The sequence below is a fragment of the Musca domestica genome, unplaced genomic scaffold (genome assembly GCF_030504385.1).
Source record: "Musca domestica strain aabys unplaced genomic scaffold, Musca_domestica.polishedcontigs.V.1.1 1, whole genome shotgun sequence".
NCBI lineage: Eukaryota > Metazoa > Arthropoda > Insecta > Diptera > Muscidae > Musca > Musca domestica.
Window position 1 is genome coordinate 33150761 of NW_026712114.1, and position 13221 is coordinate 33163981.

At 36.8% G+C, this 13221-nt stretch overlaps 1 protein-coding gene across 2 annotated transcripts in view; it reads right to left on the reverse strand.

Moving 5' to 3' along the window:
• LOC101896361 (dopamine receptor 1) overlaps positions 1–13221 on the reverse strand; it is a 301976-nt gene that overhangs the window by 223955 nt on the left and 64800 nt on the right. For both annotated transcript variants that reach the window (XM_059121808.1, XM_059121803.1), the window contains exon 3: positions 9463–11269. In XM_059121808.1, coding sequence (XP_058977791.1) covers positions 9463–10149 — 687 coding nt within the window. In that variant the 5' untranslated portion in view covers positions 10150–11269. The remainder of the gene's footprint in view (positions 1–9462; positions 11270–13221) is intronic.

Below are 13221 nucleotides of genomic sequence, written 5' to 3' on the forward strand. Positions count from 1 at the left end.
AGTCGATTTATGCATGTCAGTCCGTCCATGTATTCTTGTTAAAAAAAATGCAGGTCGCATTTATTTATTTTTTTTTTATTGAAATTTTGCAAACAATATTTGTTTGGTCCAGGGACGAACCCTACTGAAATTGGTTATAATCGGATCAGATTTAGATATAGCTCCCATATATCTTCAACCGATTTCAGGTAACCTGTGCACCAAATGGCTAATATAAGTCCAAAGGACCAGTATTTTGGTACGTCCCACCGAATTCAGTCTAGAAGAAAGTAAATCAAATTTGGGTTCAGATATAGCTATAGCTCTCATATATAAGTTTTGTCCGAATCGGGGTTTTATGTCCCTCATATGCGTAATATGCACTCCAGAAGAATGATATTTGATCCTGGATATCAGATACTGCTCAAATCGATCGAGATCGATTCGGATTAGGATATAGCTTCCATATATAACTTTATCTGATATCTGGTTTATTGTGCACCAAATGGCTAATATCAGCCCAAATGGACTGAATTGTGGCAATTCCAACTGAATTTGTCCTAGATACAAGTACTTCAAATTTGGTGTAAATCGGTTCAGATTAAGCTATAGCTTCCATATATATGTTTTATCCGATTTTTGGTTTAAAGTCCCTCACATGCGTAATAAGCACTCCACAAGAATGATATTTGGTACCGGACATCAGATACTGCTTGAAATAAGTGTATCAATTTTTGTCAACATCGCTTCAGATTTGAATATAGCTCCCATATATATGTTCAACCGATTTCGTGGTAATTGTGCACCAAATAGCCAATATCAGTCCAAATGGCCTAAATTTTAGCATACCCGACTGAATTCAGTCTAGAAGCAAGTACATTAGATTTGGTTAAAATCGGTTCAGATATAGCTATAGTTCTCATAAATATGTTCCATCCGATTTGGTGTTTAAGTCCCTCAAATTCGTAATATGCATTCGACAACAATGATAGTTTGTACAAGATATCTTTTAGAGCTCGAAAATACTTTCAGCTCTTCAAAAAAAAAAAAAAAATGTTAACAACAAACAAAAAATTAATAAAAAAAACTGTAAGTTCAGCCGGGCCGAACTTTGAACACCCTCCATCAATTTTCAAAAAAAAAAAAAAAAAATAAATAAATAATAAATAAAATCGGTTAAAAATTCTGTTGAAATCTTAAAAATACCTAATGTTTTCGTATTAGGTTCTATGCGACGACGTGGACCTGCATAAGCAAATTTTGTCATAATCCATTTCAATATTCAAATGCGAAACTTAAAAAAAAACCTGTGAATAATGCAGCTAAAATCATTAAAATACCGAATATAGGAAGGTATCGTTATTTGGGAGCTATACCAAAACCTGGACCTGCACGGATAATTTTTTGCCATATGCCGTAATATCCAGTACGAACTTTAAATACCAAATTAGAAACAATTCCGGTGAATAATGTTGCTAAATTATCAAAGCAACGAAAATAGGGAGGATATGCCAAATAGGGGACATGCCAAAACGCGAACCTACATGGCCCATTTTCAATACCAAAAGTAAAATGTTATCAACATAATTCATTTCGTTCGGAAGCTAGAGTGAACGGAAGAAAACAGCAACATCAGCAGAAATGGTTCGAAAAGTAAAGCGACTTGATCGAAACTGTCGATCAAGTCGTCGCAGTGGCCGCAATATGAGCTCAGGGTAAAGCCATTGAAATTCAAAAAGGTCCGAGAACTTACACCGCAACAGAATGAAAATAGACTCAAATGAGCTGAAGAGTTCTTTTGCTTGGCCGAAAGTGGTGAACCGCCTAATTTGGTTTTCTCCGATGAGAAAACATTCGTTGTCCATCAGTTTGTAAACAATCGTGTTTACTTGCCAAAGAGGTCAGCTGAAATGCGCACCTTCGGTTGGTCATCAAAACTTAAGCGCCGGCCACGGCGATGGTGTGGGCCGCCATAACAGCCGATGGTCGCTCTCCGCTCGTATTAACCGAATATTAACGCGAAAATATTCTGGAGAGTGTATTAAAGGCTTGGGCACGCAAACATTTTAGCCGCAGACCTTGGACATTCCAACAGGACTCATCACCATCGCACTCAGCACGCTCCACCCAAGATTTTTTTACAGAATGAGGTTCCTCGCTTCATTTCCAGTGCACAATGGCCACGAAAATCTCCGTATACCAAACCGTTGTACTATTGTGTCTGTAGTATTTTGGAAAGCAGGTTTAACACTAAAAATACCAAAGTGTCGATCACTTTAAACAAGCGCTTCGCCGGGAATAGACCAAAATACCGCAGAGCAACATTCGGGCAGCGTGTGACGGTTTTATTGGCCGTTTGAAGGTCTTAGTTCGTGCCAAAGGTGTCCAATTCGAAAAAATCTAAACTTATTCTAAAATTTCATGCTATTTCCGACATTTTTTGTTTTCGTTCAATAAAATTTAAAGAAAAAAATTAAAAATTATAGATTTTGAGTTTATTGCAGTTTTTTTTTTTTATCTCATCCTGGCTAGAGAATTAGAAATCGCTCATTGTTTCTTAGAATTTCTCCCCATTTTTTTTTTTTTTTCAATATCCACATTGTGGAATATTTGACACCTGCTCTCGGCGTTGGCAAACATGTTGTTTATTTACCGAAAGTGTCATAATGAAGTGAAATGGTTATGCTGCTCGCCTCCTTGGTAATGGCCCTTAACGTAACCTCAAAATGTGCACAATAAACAGACACTTGTGGCCTATCATCATCAACAGTAGCAACAACAACAACAAAACACAAAAGGAACAAATATAAGAGCACCCATTACAAGTAAACTATGCCAAGAGTGTGACATTGACACGCCCACCAAACACCCACAATTATTATATAAACATATGTTGCGGTACAATAATGATACCCCTACTTCCCATCATCCTGCCTATCGAATCAGAGCAACCAGCACTCATCTGCCTGACATAAACAATAAGAACTCACCTACAGCCAGTCAAGTCAGCCAATCTTTACATCTTTATTGTCTGTTGTGGCTTTGATGTTCTACCTACTTTGTTGCGAAGAAACTCTACGAGCGGGAAAAAAATCCTTACAAGGCACAGAAAAAAATAATAATATACTCCAAGGATGGGTATGTGTGTCTGTTATGCTTACTCTTAACATTTTTGTGGTTATGCTTGTGGTGGACACACATATACACACACACATACGCTGAAACATGCCCCTGGAGTAATAAACAATCATAAATACCTCCGCCCACCATTAATGACATTCGGTGGGAGGTCGAGGGTGTGTGAGTGAATGTGCGTGAGAGTGCGAGTAAGTGATTGTGTGTAAGTGATTTAATCGGTATTATGATACTTAATTCATACACACACACACTCGTACACCCATTCATCCGAACGCTTTCCTTTACGCGCTTCAACACACACAATAGGGGGGAATGTTGTGTGGGTGTGTGTGTGTAAGCACATTCTTAACACTGCATAAAACCTACTTGGTTTGCTTTCAGTCGGCTGCTAGAAGAAAAGCATAAAAGGAGATTAAAGTTAGTGCCAGTGACGACAATGGGAGTGGAAATAAAAGATGCTTCGATTCTGTTACCAGGTGATTGTGAGAGAGAGAAAGAGAAATTAAGTTCTCTTAATTGCTAACCGTAATAGTTTTTATGTAGCCACGTGACACAGACCCGAAACACATTTAATTTGTAACACTTCCTGGGAAATTGGATAATAAAGAGTACTGTATCTGTCGAAAGCAATTCGATAATAACTTGTTATGTAGTTAATGGTTAGCAAAACAATGGAGCTGCAAGAGTCGTTTGAAAAATCTTGTTCAGAGACACTGAATCACCTTAATCTCCACGCCACAAGTTGTGAGAAGATAATAAATGTTTCCATAGATAATAATATTGCTATTATTCCAATTTAATTTTTAAAATTCGGATTGGAACACTATTATATTTATCCGAGAAAAGAGAATGTGTAGGAGGAAAAAGCTATTATACAAGTAAACAAGTAAGCAAAGGCTACAGTCGAGCGGGGCCGACAGTTGAATACCCTACAACACTATAATAAACCATACAGTTTATATAGGCGAGATATTCCACAAGATATTGTGAGAAATAATAAAACAAAACCATCAGGTTTCGTTCTCTAATTTTCGAATAATAGCAACTTAAACTAATTTGCTCATTTCCAATTTATTGATAATTAAATGGTCTTCCTAGATCTGGAACCAATATTTCCCAAAGACCTATAATCTCTCAGAAGTGGCAAAAGATTAACATTTATTATTGGTTTTTGACTGAAACGCATCTATATGAGATACAGACATTTGACTATATTCTTCCACGAAATCAGCGTTAACGAAATAGTCAGAAGTGCGTCTTTCCTGTATTTGTGAATTCTCCAAAAAGTCACTGGAATGGACATTTTCGTATTTTGTCTACAAAAGTTGGCAAACTCCTTTACACATTGAATATTTTTGGATGGCCATCCAAAACTGCTTGGATTTTGCAATGTCCGGTAACCCCCATTCAAATGTGCGTGAGGATCGAGCGATAATTACGACCTGCCGACAATTTTGCAGTTTTTGGTCCATTTTAACCCCTAAATAAATGGCGATCATCTCCAAAAGAAAAGAGTAGGCTTCTATTCCAACCCTCATCTTATCCCCATGCAAAATTTCGTAAGGATCGGGCCATAAATGCGATCTGTATATGATATCCTGATATCCTACGTACTTAGTTTTGTTAGCTGTAGAAATATTACCAAATGTTTAATTCAAAATGAAAATATGCCAAAAATATGACAAAATTAAAAAAATATTAGAAAATGTTACAAAATCAATATTTTCATATTATTTCAGATATTTTTATGCGATTTTTTAGACGTTTTTTCTTTCCTGCCAAGAGGCCATTCTGAATTAATGAGAACTGTCGAAATCAGTTCAGCCGTTCTCGACATATAAGAGATCTTTAAAGCATATCTTCTTTGATAGACATATATATCGCACATATTTTGCTATATATCCGATTTTTTGGTTGTTAACATCAATGTAAAGGTCAGAAGTAACCTTGTGATGGCTTTGTGATTTCGCCCAACACATAGTGTTGTAGGGTATAAAAATACTCTTAACAAGTTAGAAAATATCAGTCGGTTTTTGCCCGACAGATGTATACCCTCAGCCAACGTTCGATTATTTAAGTATAAATTGACTTCTTTCTGTTATGATTATTCAAGTTGTCGAACCTCTATAAAGTGGATTCCGGGGAAATGGGCCAATATTGTCCATTTCGTTTTAGACCTAGATACATATGATATAAATATTGCGACGTGCCAGGTTTGGACGATATCGACTACTTCCTTCACTTTATATGAGATATTTTAAAAAATGATAAAATGTGCGTGAGATACCAGATATAGTCGACGGAAGTATTCCATTTTCATACCTCATCAAATACAGGCAAACATATAGGTACGGGCAAAATTACAAGAAATTCTAACGTTTGTCTCAAATTTTGTGCAAAATCATAAATTCCATATTCAGCTCCGGTTTCTGGTTGAGAGAAATATTTAGATGTAGCAAGTTGTAAAGAATCGCTGACTTGTTCCGTAAGTTATGATAGATACAAGTATTTAAAATTGTGAACCTTGTTGTGGGCGAGGACCGGGTGAGATGAAAAAACTGAAACCAACTTCAGACTGCTGTCATTTCTAAGCCACTCGTCCGTCAGATGTTAAAATTATTCCAGTGACAGCTCATCTTATTGTTTACAAGCGTACAAAAGCATTTTGGTGAGAAATTTCCAGAAAAATATTATTCGTGAAGGAATTCAAGCGTGATAGTGAGATTTCTCTATATTTGTCTGGAAAACCACAAGTGGCTATCGTTAGAGCACTCCAGCATTTAAATGTGAATAAGTCTTTTGTGCGTAGGCCGACGTCAAGGAAGTGGACGGAAGAAAATAGCAACATCAGCAGAAATGGTTCGAAATGTAAAGAAGCGACTTGATCGAAACCCGCGTTGCAGTGGTCGAAAAATGGATCGTGAGCTGAATATATCGGCAAATATTGAAAAATTGAGCTCGAGGTAAAGCCATTGAAATTCCAAAAAGTTCAAGAACTTAACAGAAAGAACATAGACTCAAAAGAACTAAAGTGTTGCTTCGCTTGGCCGAAAGTGGTGTACTGAAGAATTCGGTTTTCTCCGATGAGAAAACAAACAAAATGATCGTGTTTACTTGCCAAAGAGGTCAGCTGAAAATGAGCACCTTCGGTTGAACAACAGAACTCAAGCGCCGTCCATTGTGATGGTGTGGGCCGCCATAACAGCCGATGGTCGCCCTCCGCTCGTATTAATCGACCGTGGCATCATAATAAATGCCGAATATTATCGCGAAAATATTTTGGAGGGTATGTTAAAGCCTTGGGAACGCAAAGATTTTGGCAGCATTCCAATAGGACTCAGCACCATCGCACTTAGCACGCGCCACCCAAGAATGGTTACAAAATGAGGTTCCTCCCTTCATTTCCAGCACACAATGGCCACTAAAATCTCCGGATACCAATCCGTTGGACTATTGTGTCTGGAGTATTTTGGAAAGCAAGGTTGGCACTAAAAAATACCAAAGTGTCGATCACCTCAAGCAAGCGCTCGCTGGGAATGGGCCAAAATAAAGCAAAACAATATTCGGGTAGCATGTGACGGTTTCATTGGCCGTTTTAAGGCCATAATTCGTGCCAAAAGTGACCAAATCGAACAAATCTAAACTTATTCTAAAATTTTATGCTATTCCGACATTTTTTTGCTTTCATTCAATAAAATTTAAAAAAAAAAATGTAAAATGAATGGCATTTGACTTTGTTGCAGTTTTTTTATTTCACCCTGTATATGTGAAATTTGAAGAGAGTGGTATGCTTATTTCGATTTCTTTGAGCGTTTGGTTTTTCAAAATCTTGAACCCTATGTGTGGGAGGTACCAAAAGGAATAGTCCTATCCCTACCATCTTTATAACAGATCTTGTATTGATGAAAATATTGAGATGTGCCAAGACTTGAATGCAAACGGATATTAATTTCGCGCTTCACGAGCTTCATGAATATTCAAAATTTCCACCTTTTGTAGGGTAGGTACCAGAAGAAGTGCACTGATATATTCCATCGTAATACCAGACCTTGGGTTAATAAAATTATTGGGATGTGTGAAATTGGTAATTATTCAAAATGTTGAACCTTTTTAGGTGATAGGGTGGACCGATATTGTCCATTTTCGCACCTGACTTAGCACTGACGCAAATTTTTGGATTTGCAATGTTGGAGAGAAATCGGATTATCGTTTTCCTTTCTGTACAGAAAACATATTTTTTGAAATTTTAGACCTTTTGTGGGAGAGGTACAAGAAGGAGTGGACCGATATTGTCCATCTTTGAACTCGATCTAAGTTTGATGTACCAAGTTTGGACCAAATCGGATACTCCCTTTTCCAAGTTATCATGCGCACCAGCGAGCCATACAGACAGACGGACGGACATCGCTAGATTGACTTCAAATGTCTTGAAACTGGTTTGGCCCAAATAGACCTAGGGTCTAAAACCGTTATTTCGCACGTTTTGACTAGGCACATTTTGACCGTATCATGAAAATACATTCGGAGTCGAACTCGAGTTATTTTTCTCGACTTCGACTTCAACAAAAAATTGCTTGAAAACGAATTTAAGATTCCGACACCTCAAGCCTAGTTTTAAGTCGTCGATGTGCATCGTTTGAATGTAAATAAGTAGTTATAACTTATTTTAAATTAATTCGATAATTACAAGTTAAAACATTTTTATTAACGTCAGATGTAATTACGCGAACACATGGAGATGAAATGTAGGGTTGAGGAATATTGGAAATTAAGTCATTAATGTTAATATTAGGGACCCAGAAAAAGAAGCAATTAATTTAACTTTTGATACGTATTTTTGGGAACATGCCTTATTTTCTACTTTACGATTCCTGAAATCCCTTATTGGTCCTGTCCTTTTTAAAGTATCCTTGAAATATCAGATATCCAACAATTTAATTCCTTATAAACGTTGGCACTATGAAATTTCAACTTAGACCTCTCTATAGGCCACAATTATGAACCAATCGACGCGAAAATTTACATGGAGTTAGAGTTTTGGAGTGAGCAGAAACCTATCAATTTGGGCGACGCTAAATTTTGTGTAAGAAAATAGGAAAATTTACACTAAACCGGGAATATTTTCAATCCCAGCCAAATCACAAATACATTAAAAGAGCACTTCTGACCATTACAGTGATGCTAATAGCCAAGAAATCGGATATATAGCAAAATAGTAGAATACATATGTGAAAGAATTGATCTTATTTATTCTGCTTATAAATCAAGAACCGCTGGGGCGATTTTCACAATTCCCATCAATTCGGAATGGTCTTTTGCCAGAAAAGCAGAAAATCTAAGAAATTCACGGAAAAATATACCAATAAAAAAATGAATATCTTTTGTCGAATTTTTTCAATTTTTGTCACATTTTTTATCGCATGCAATCTTGAACACCCCCCAACACTACGTTTTAAGGGTATTATATGCATGTCGCAATAATCGTACGATCCTCATGAAATTTTTCATGGGGTCAAAATTAAAGCCTCTTGTTCTTAAGATGGACATTTAGATGTGCAAATTGACTAAAAAAAAATATTTTTTCTAGTTTTGTAGTCGCTCTATAGGCCATAATTGAAAACTTATCGACACGGAATTTAAGAACAGGGACATTATTTTTTTTTTTTTTTTTTTTTTTATTTTTTTTGTTTTTGTCAAAACCGAAATCTTCCAAATTTGATTTGGACAAAAGTGACTTCGAATATATTGTAGTGTTGTAGGGTTATATTACGGATCCAAAAAAAGAAACAAATAAAAAAGCATTTAAGTTCGGCCGGGCCGAACTTTTAATACCCTCCACCATTTGAGAGGAACTTGAAAATTAAAAAAAAAATCCGTCCAAATAAAAACGTTATGTGGGAGCCATACAAAGACATGGGTCTGCATAAGTAATTTTTTGTCATAGGCCATTACGAATTTGAAGCAATTCCGTTAAAGAATGACAAAGTTAATATACCCTCCATGGAATGGCAGAGGGTATAAAAATTAATTTAACTTTAGATTTTTTAGGAAAACCCTTGTTTTTGTATTTTCCCATTACCGGAATTCTATATCAATCCCCGGAAAGCAATGTCCTTTTTAAATTATCCTTGAAATATCAGATACCCATAAATGTATTTCCCTATAAACGTTGGCACTATGAAATTTTATACTTAGATCCACACATGCGATACCACCTCTCTAACCTCAATTATTTACGGAATTGTGTCATTTGCGGTGGTGGTTACCCCCTAACTTCCTGTGTAGCACCCCCACCACCTCTCATCCCACCCCATCCCCTCTATATGTGTAAAAACAACGACTTACCGTAGTACCACCATCATAGTCGCTGGTTAATAGTTGTATATCGATTTCTATATCGAGATTTACTTTCGGTGTTGTGCTCGTAATTAATTGTAATGGCAGATGATCGACCATAAAGCCATCGACGAAACTATTGTTGCCGCTTCCGACAACACTGCCCGTGGATGTGAGAAAGGTATTGGAATCCACCAGGCCGCCATCGCCCATATAGCTGCCATTGTTGTTTAGATGCGTTGGTAGGAGAAACGATGTCAAATTGCTGGCATTGTGATAGCTGAGACTGGTCGACGTCGTCGTAGTGTTGTTGCCGCCGACGCCAATGATGGAACCACTACCAGTTAAAGGACCTCTACTAAACGGAAGATTCGAATTGTTTCCGGCAAAGGTGTGTGGCTGATATGGATGATGTTGTTGTTGTTGCTGGTTGGTTGTTGTTGTAGCTGCAGATCCTGGAGAATGCAGATGTGAGTGTGGTTGTGAATAATGTTGCTGTTCATGGGCCAGTGTCATGCCACCACCACCACCAGCTGTTGTCATTGAACTATTTAAAGCCGATGCAGCCACTTTAAGTGTTGACGTGGCCATCGTGGCCAATGCAGCCCATACCGGGGGTGATGCTGCCGTTGTAAATGTATACCACATGGCCGATGAGGGGGAGCCGTAGGGATTATTGGAAAATGCTGTGGCCATATTGATTAGCAGTTCTTGGAACAACTTTGTTGAGTATTGCACTTTTAAATTTGTTGTTAGATTGTTCGGTGCATTTAACTATTTAGAAGCGTTTAAACAAGTTTAACTTTCTTGGCTGCACTTTGACTTTTGACCTGGGAATCTACGATTTTTTTCTATTTTCATTTTAAAACTACCTCCGGATGGCAGGTGTGGATGAGCTTGACATTGCTTGGAAGAACCGTGAATGAGCGGAAACGATGATAAAACTGGCAAGAATTTTAATTGCAATATAATTGCTTAACACTTGAGCACAATTGGACAGAATTTTATGGTAAAGGCAACGAGAAAAAAAGTAGGTACAACAAAACTTAAAAAAAGAACACAAAAGTTTTGCTTTTGAATAATTGAAAACGAGCTCTCGTTCAACACTTTCTGTTTTGTACGTTTTTATTTTTTGCTGGGGAGAGAATTTTTTTAAATAAAATTGTGTTTTTTTTTTTTTTTTTAATTTAATTGCAAACTTTTCACTTGAAAACTCAGGTCATTTTTCCCGTTAATTGATTTCCATACAGATATTGGAATTCATTTGCCGAATATATTTCCATATTTCAATTTGGTGTTATTTTTTTTTTCTCTCCCACTATTTTTTTAAACTAATTTTTATCCAAAAGGAAGTTCATTCGTTGCAGAGACACAAAACGGAAATTACAAATTTCAATACACATTCATCTAACATTTTCATGTTTGCCGTTGTTGTTTTTATTGTTGTTGTTGTAGTATTTTTTCAACACCGCTTGGCCTGTTGTATCGTGGACAGCTTATATTTTCCAGGCAATTCATTTTTGTTTTATTGAGGCAGATTTTATGTGGCCCATTAAAAAGCTGCCATCACAGAAGCAGTGCTTTCGGTGTCCTGCTGCCAGGCAGATTTTTGGGCTCAGATTGCCGCTGTATGTGTGTGTGTGTGAATGGGTTACTGACTTTGATGATGCATGTTGGCAATATTGCATATTTTTTTGTTTATTTCATTCATTCGTTCATGTTGAACATCCTGCTGACCCACACAGCCAGACACACATATATGATTTTTGTCATTTTCCACATATTGCTCCTACACTTTTGGTCCCGGGCGCTTAGCCTGCAAGAAGAAGAAAAAAAGAAATGAAACACAGAAAAAAGTTAGCGGAAATTTCCAAAAAAGCTGCTGCTGCTGCTGTTAAAAATGTATGCAGACTTCCAAGAGTGGCGAACGAGTTTTTAACAATATGACACTCTGACATTTTTTTCCCTTTCATAGTTCACAGTTTGTTGGTAAACACCCCCCAAAGGGTCTCGGAGTAACTCTTTTCCCAAACATTTTTGTTTTGTTTCGTTCCATTTCAAATTCTTTTTTTTTTTGTTTTTTTTGGGGGGGGGGGTTCAGCTAAGTTTATTTATTAAATATTTATATTCATATGTATAAACCAGCGTTTGCACACTCTTTGGTTTCCATATGTTAGAAATATCAAAAACACATATGTATATACATCCAGTTGCTTGTTGAATCCTTTAGCATGGACGGGTGGATCGCTCTGTCATGTTAGACCCCGTATGTAGCTTAAGGATTCATTTTTTTTCGGTTGTTGTGGACAAGAGTTGACAAATATTTGCATATTAACTTGGTGACAAACCAAATATTAAAACGAAACCGAAAGAGTTTTTTTCTGGCAGAATAACTGCAGCATTTTCAGGAATTATTAAATGGAGCACAAACAACGACTAACTAAAGCGGTGAACCATGTTACGATCTATCCACAATATTTCACTTATTTCGTAATCAAAAAAAAAAAAGAAAAAAAAAAACAAGTAAGCAAAGGCTATAGTCGTGCGGTGCGACTATGTAATCCCTACAACACTACAATATGTTAGAAGCCGCCTTATGCCCAAATCCATATTGGAATTTGGAATTAGGTTTTGACCAATATTTACGCACTCCGTCGTGCTGTTAGTTGGTGTAGTCCATTTTACCGATAAATATAATCCAATGGTCATCCAAAATGCTAGAATCCTTCCCTGTCCTTAACTCTCTTCACAGGCGTGTCGATTGGCTTCAACTGTGTGATCGGAAAAACATTTCTGTTTTTGGTTAATTTGAACCCCTAAATATTTTGCAATCATCTCCAAAAGCAAGAAGCCCCTCTGTATCTCCAAATTTAGACTCATCTATATGATTTGCTTTTCTACGATATTTGGCTATATTCGTCAAAGAAATCAGCATAAAAAAGCCAGAAGTTCGCCTTTTGTGTATTTTGGATATCGCCTGTAAGCAATGCTGGTAGTTTCTCACACAAAATTAGTTGTCCATTGTACCCGCTGTCCTAAACTCTAACTCTATGCGAGATTTCGTGTCCTCTGGTTTCTATTTGTGACCTTTATAACGGCTGCAAAATCGGGAAAATTTTTAGTTGTTGGTCCATTTCAACCCCCTAATATATTGCGGACATCTTTGAAAACAATAGGCCTAGCCCTTCTGAACCCAACCCTACCCTTAAGAAACTTTTCGTTAGGATCGGACGATATTTGCAGTCCTTATATAATATCCCCAACCTGTGTTGTAAGGTGAAAAAATATTACAAAATATTATAAGTCAAATTGAAAAAATCGCATGCGATAAAAAATATGAAAAAATAAAAATATGTCACAAAATACTACAAAAGCTATATTAACATCATTATTGGCGTATTTTTCTGGGATTTTTTTAGATTTTATACTTTTATGTCAAGAGGGCATTCTGAATTGACAAAATTTGTCAAAATCGGTCCAGCCATTGTTGAGATATAAGCATTCTGAAAATCGGTCCAGCCATTCTTGAGATATAAGCATTCTGACTTTCTTTGTATATACACGTTTTATATATTTCGCTATATATATCCGATATATTTACTATTCGCATTTACGTAACGGTCAGAATTGACCTGCTCATCTACCTGTGATTCCGGCGGGATTAAAAATATTCGCGGTTTAACGGAAATTTTGACTTTTGTTTAACACAAATATTGTGGCCTATTTCACCCACTAAATATTACCCGATGAGCATCAAAATTGGAAGGC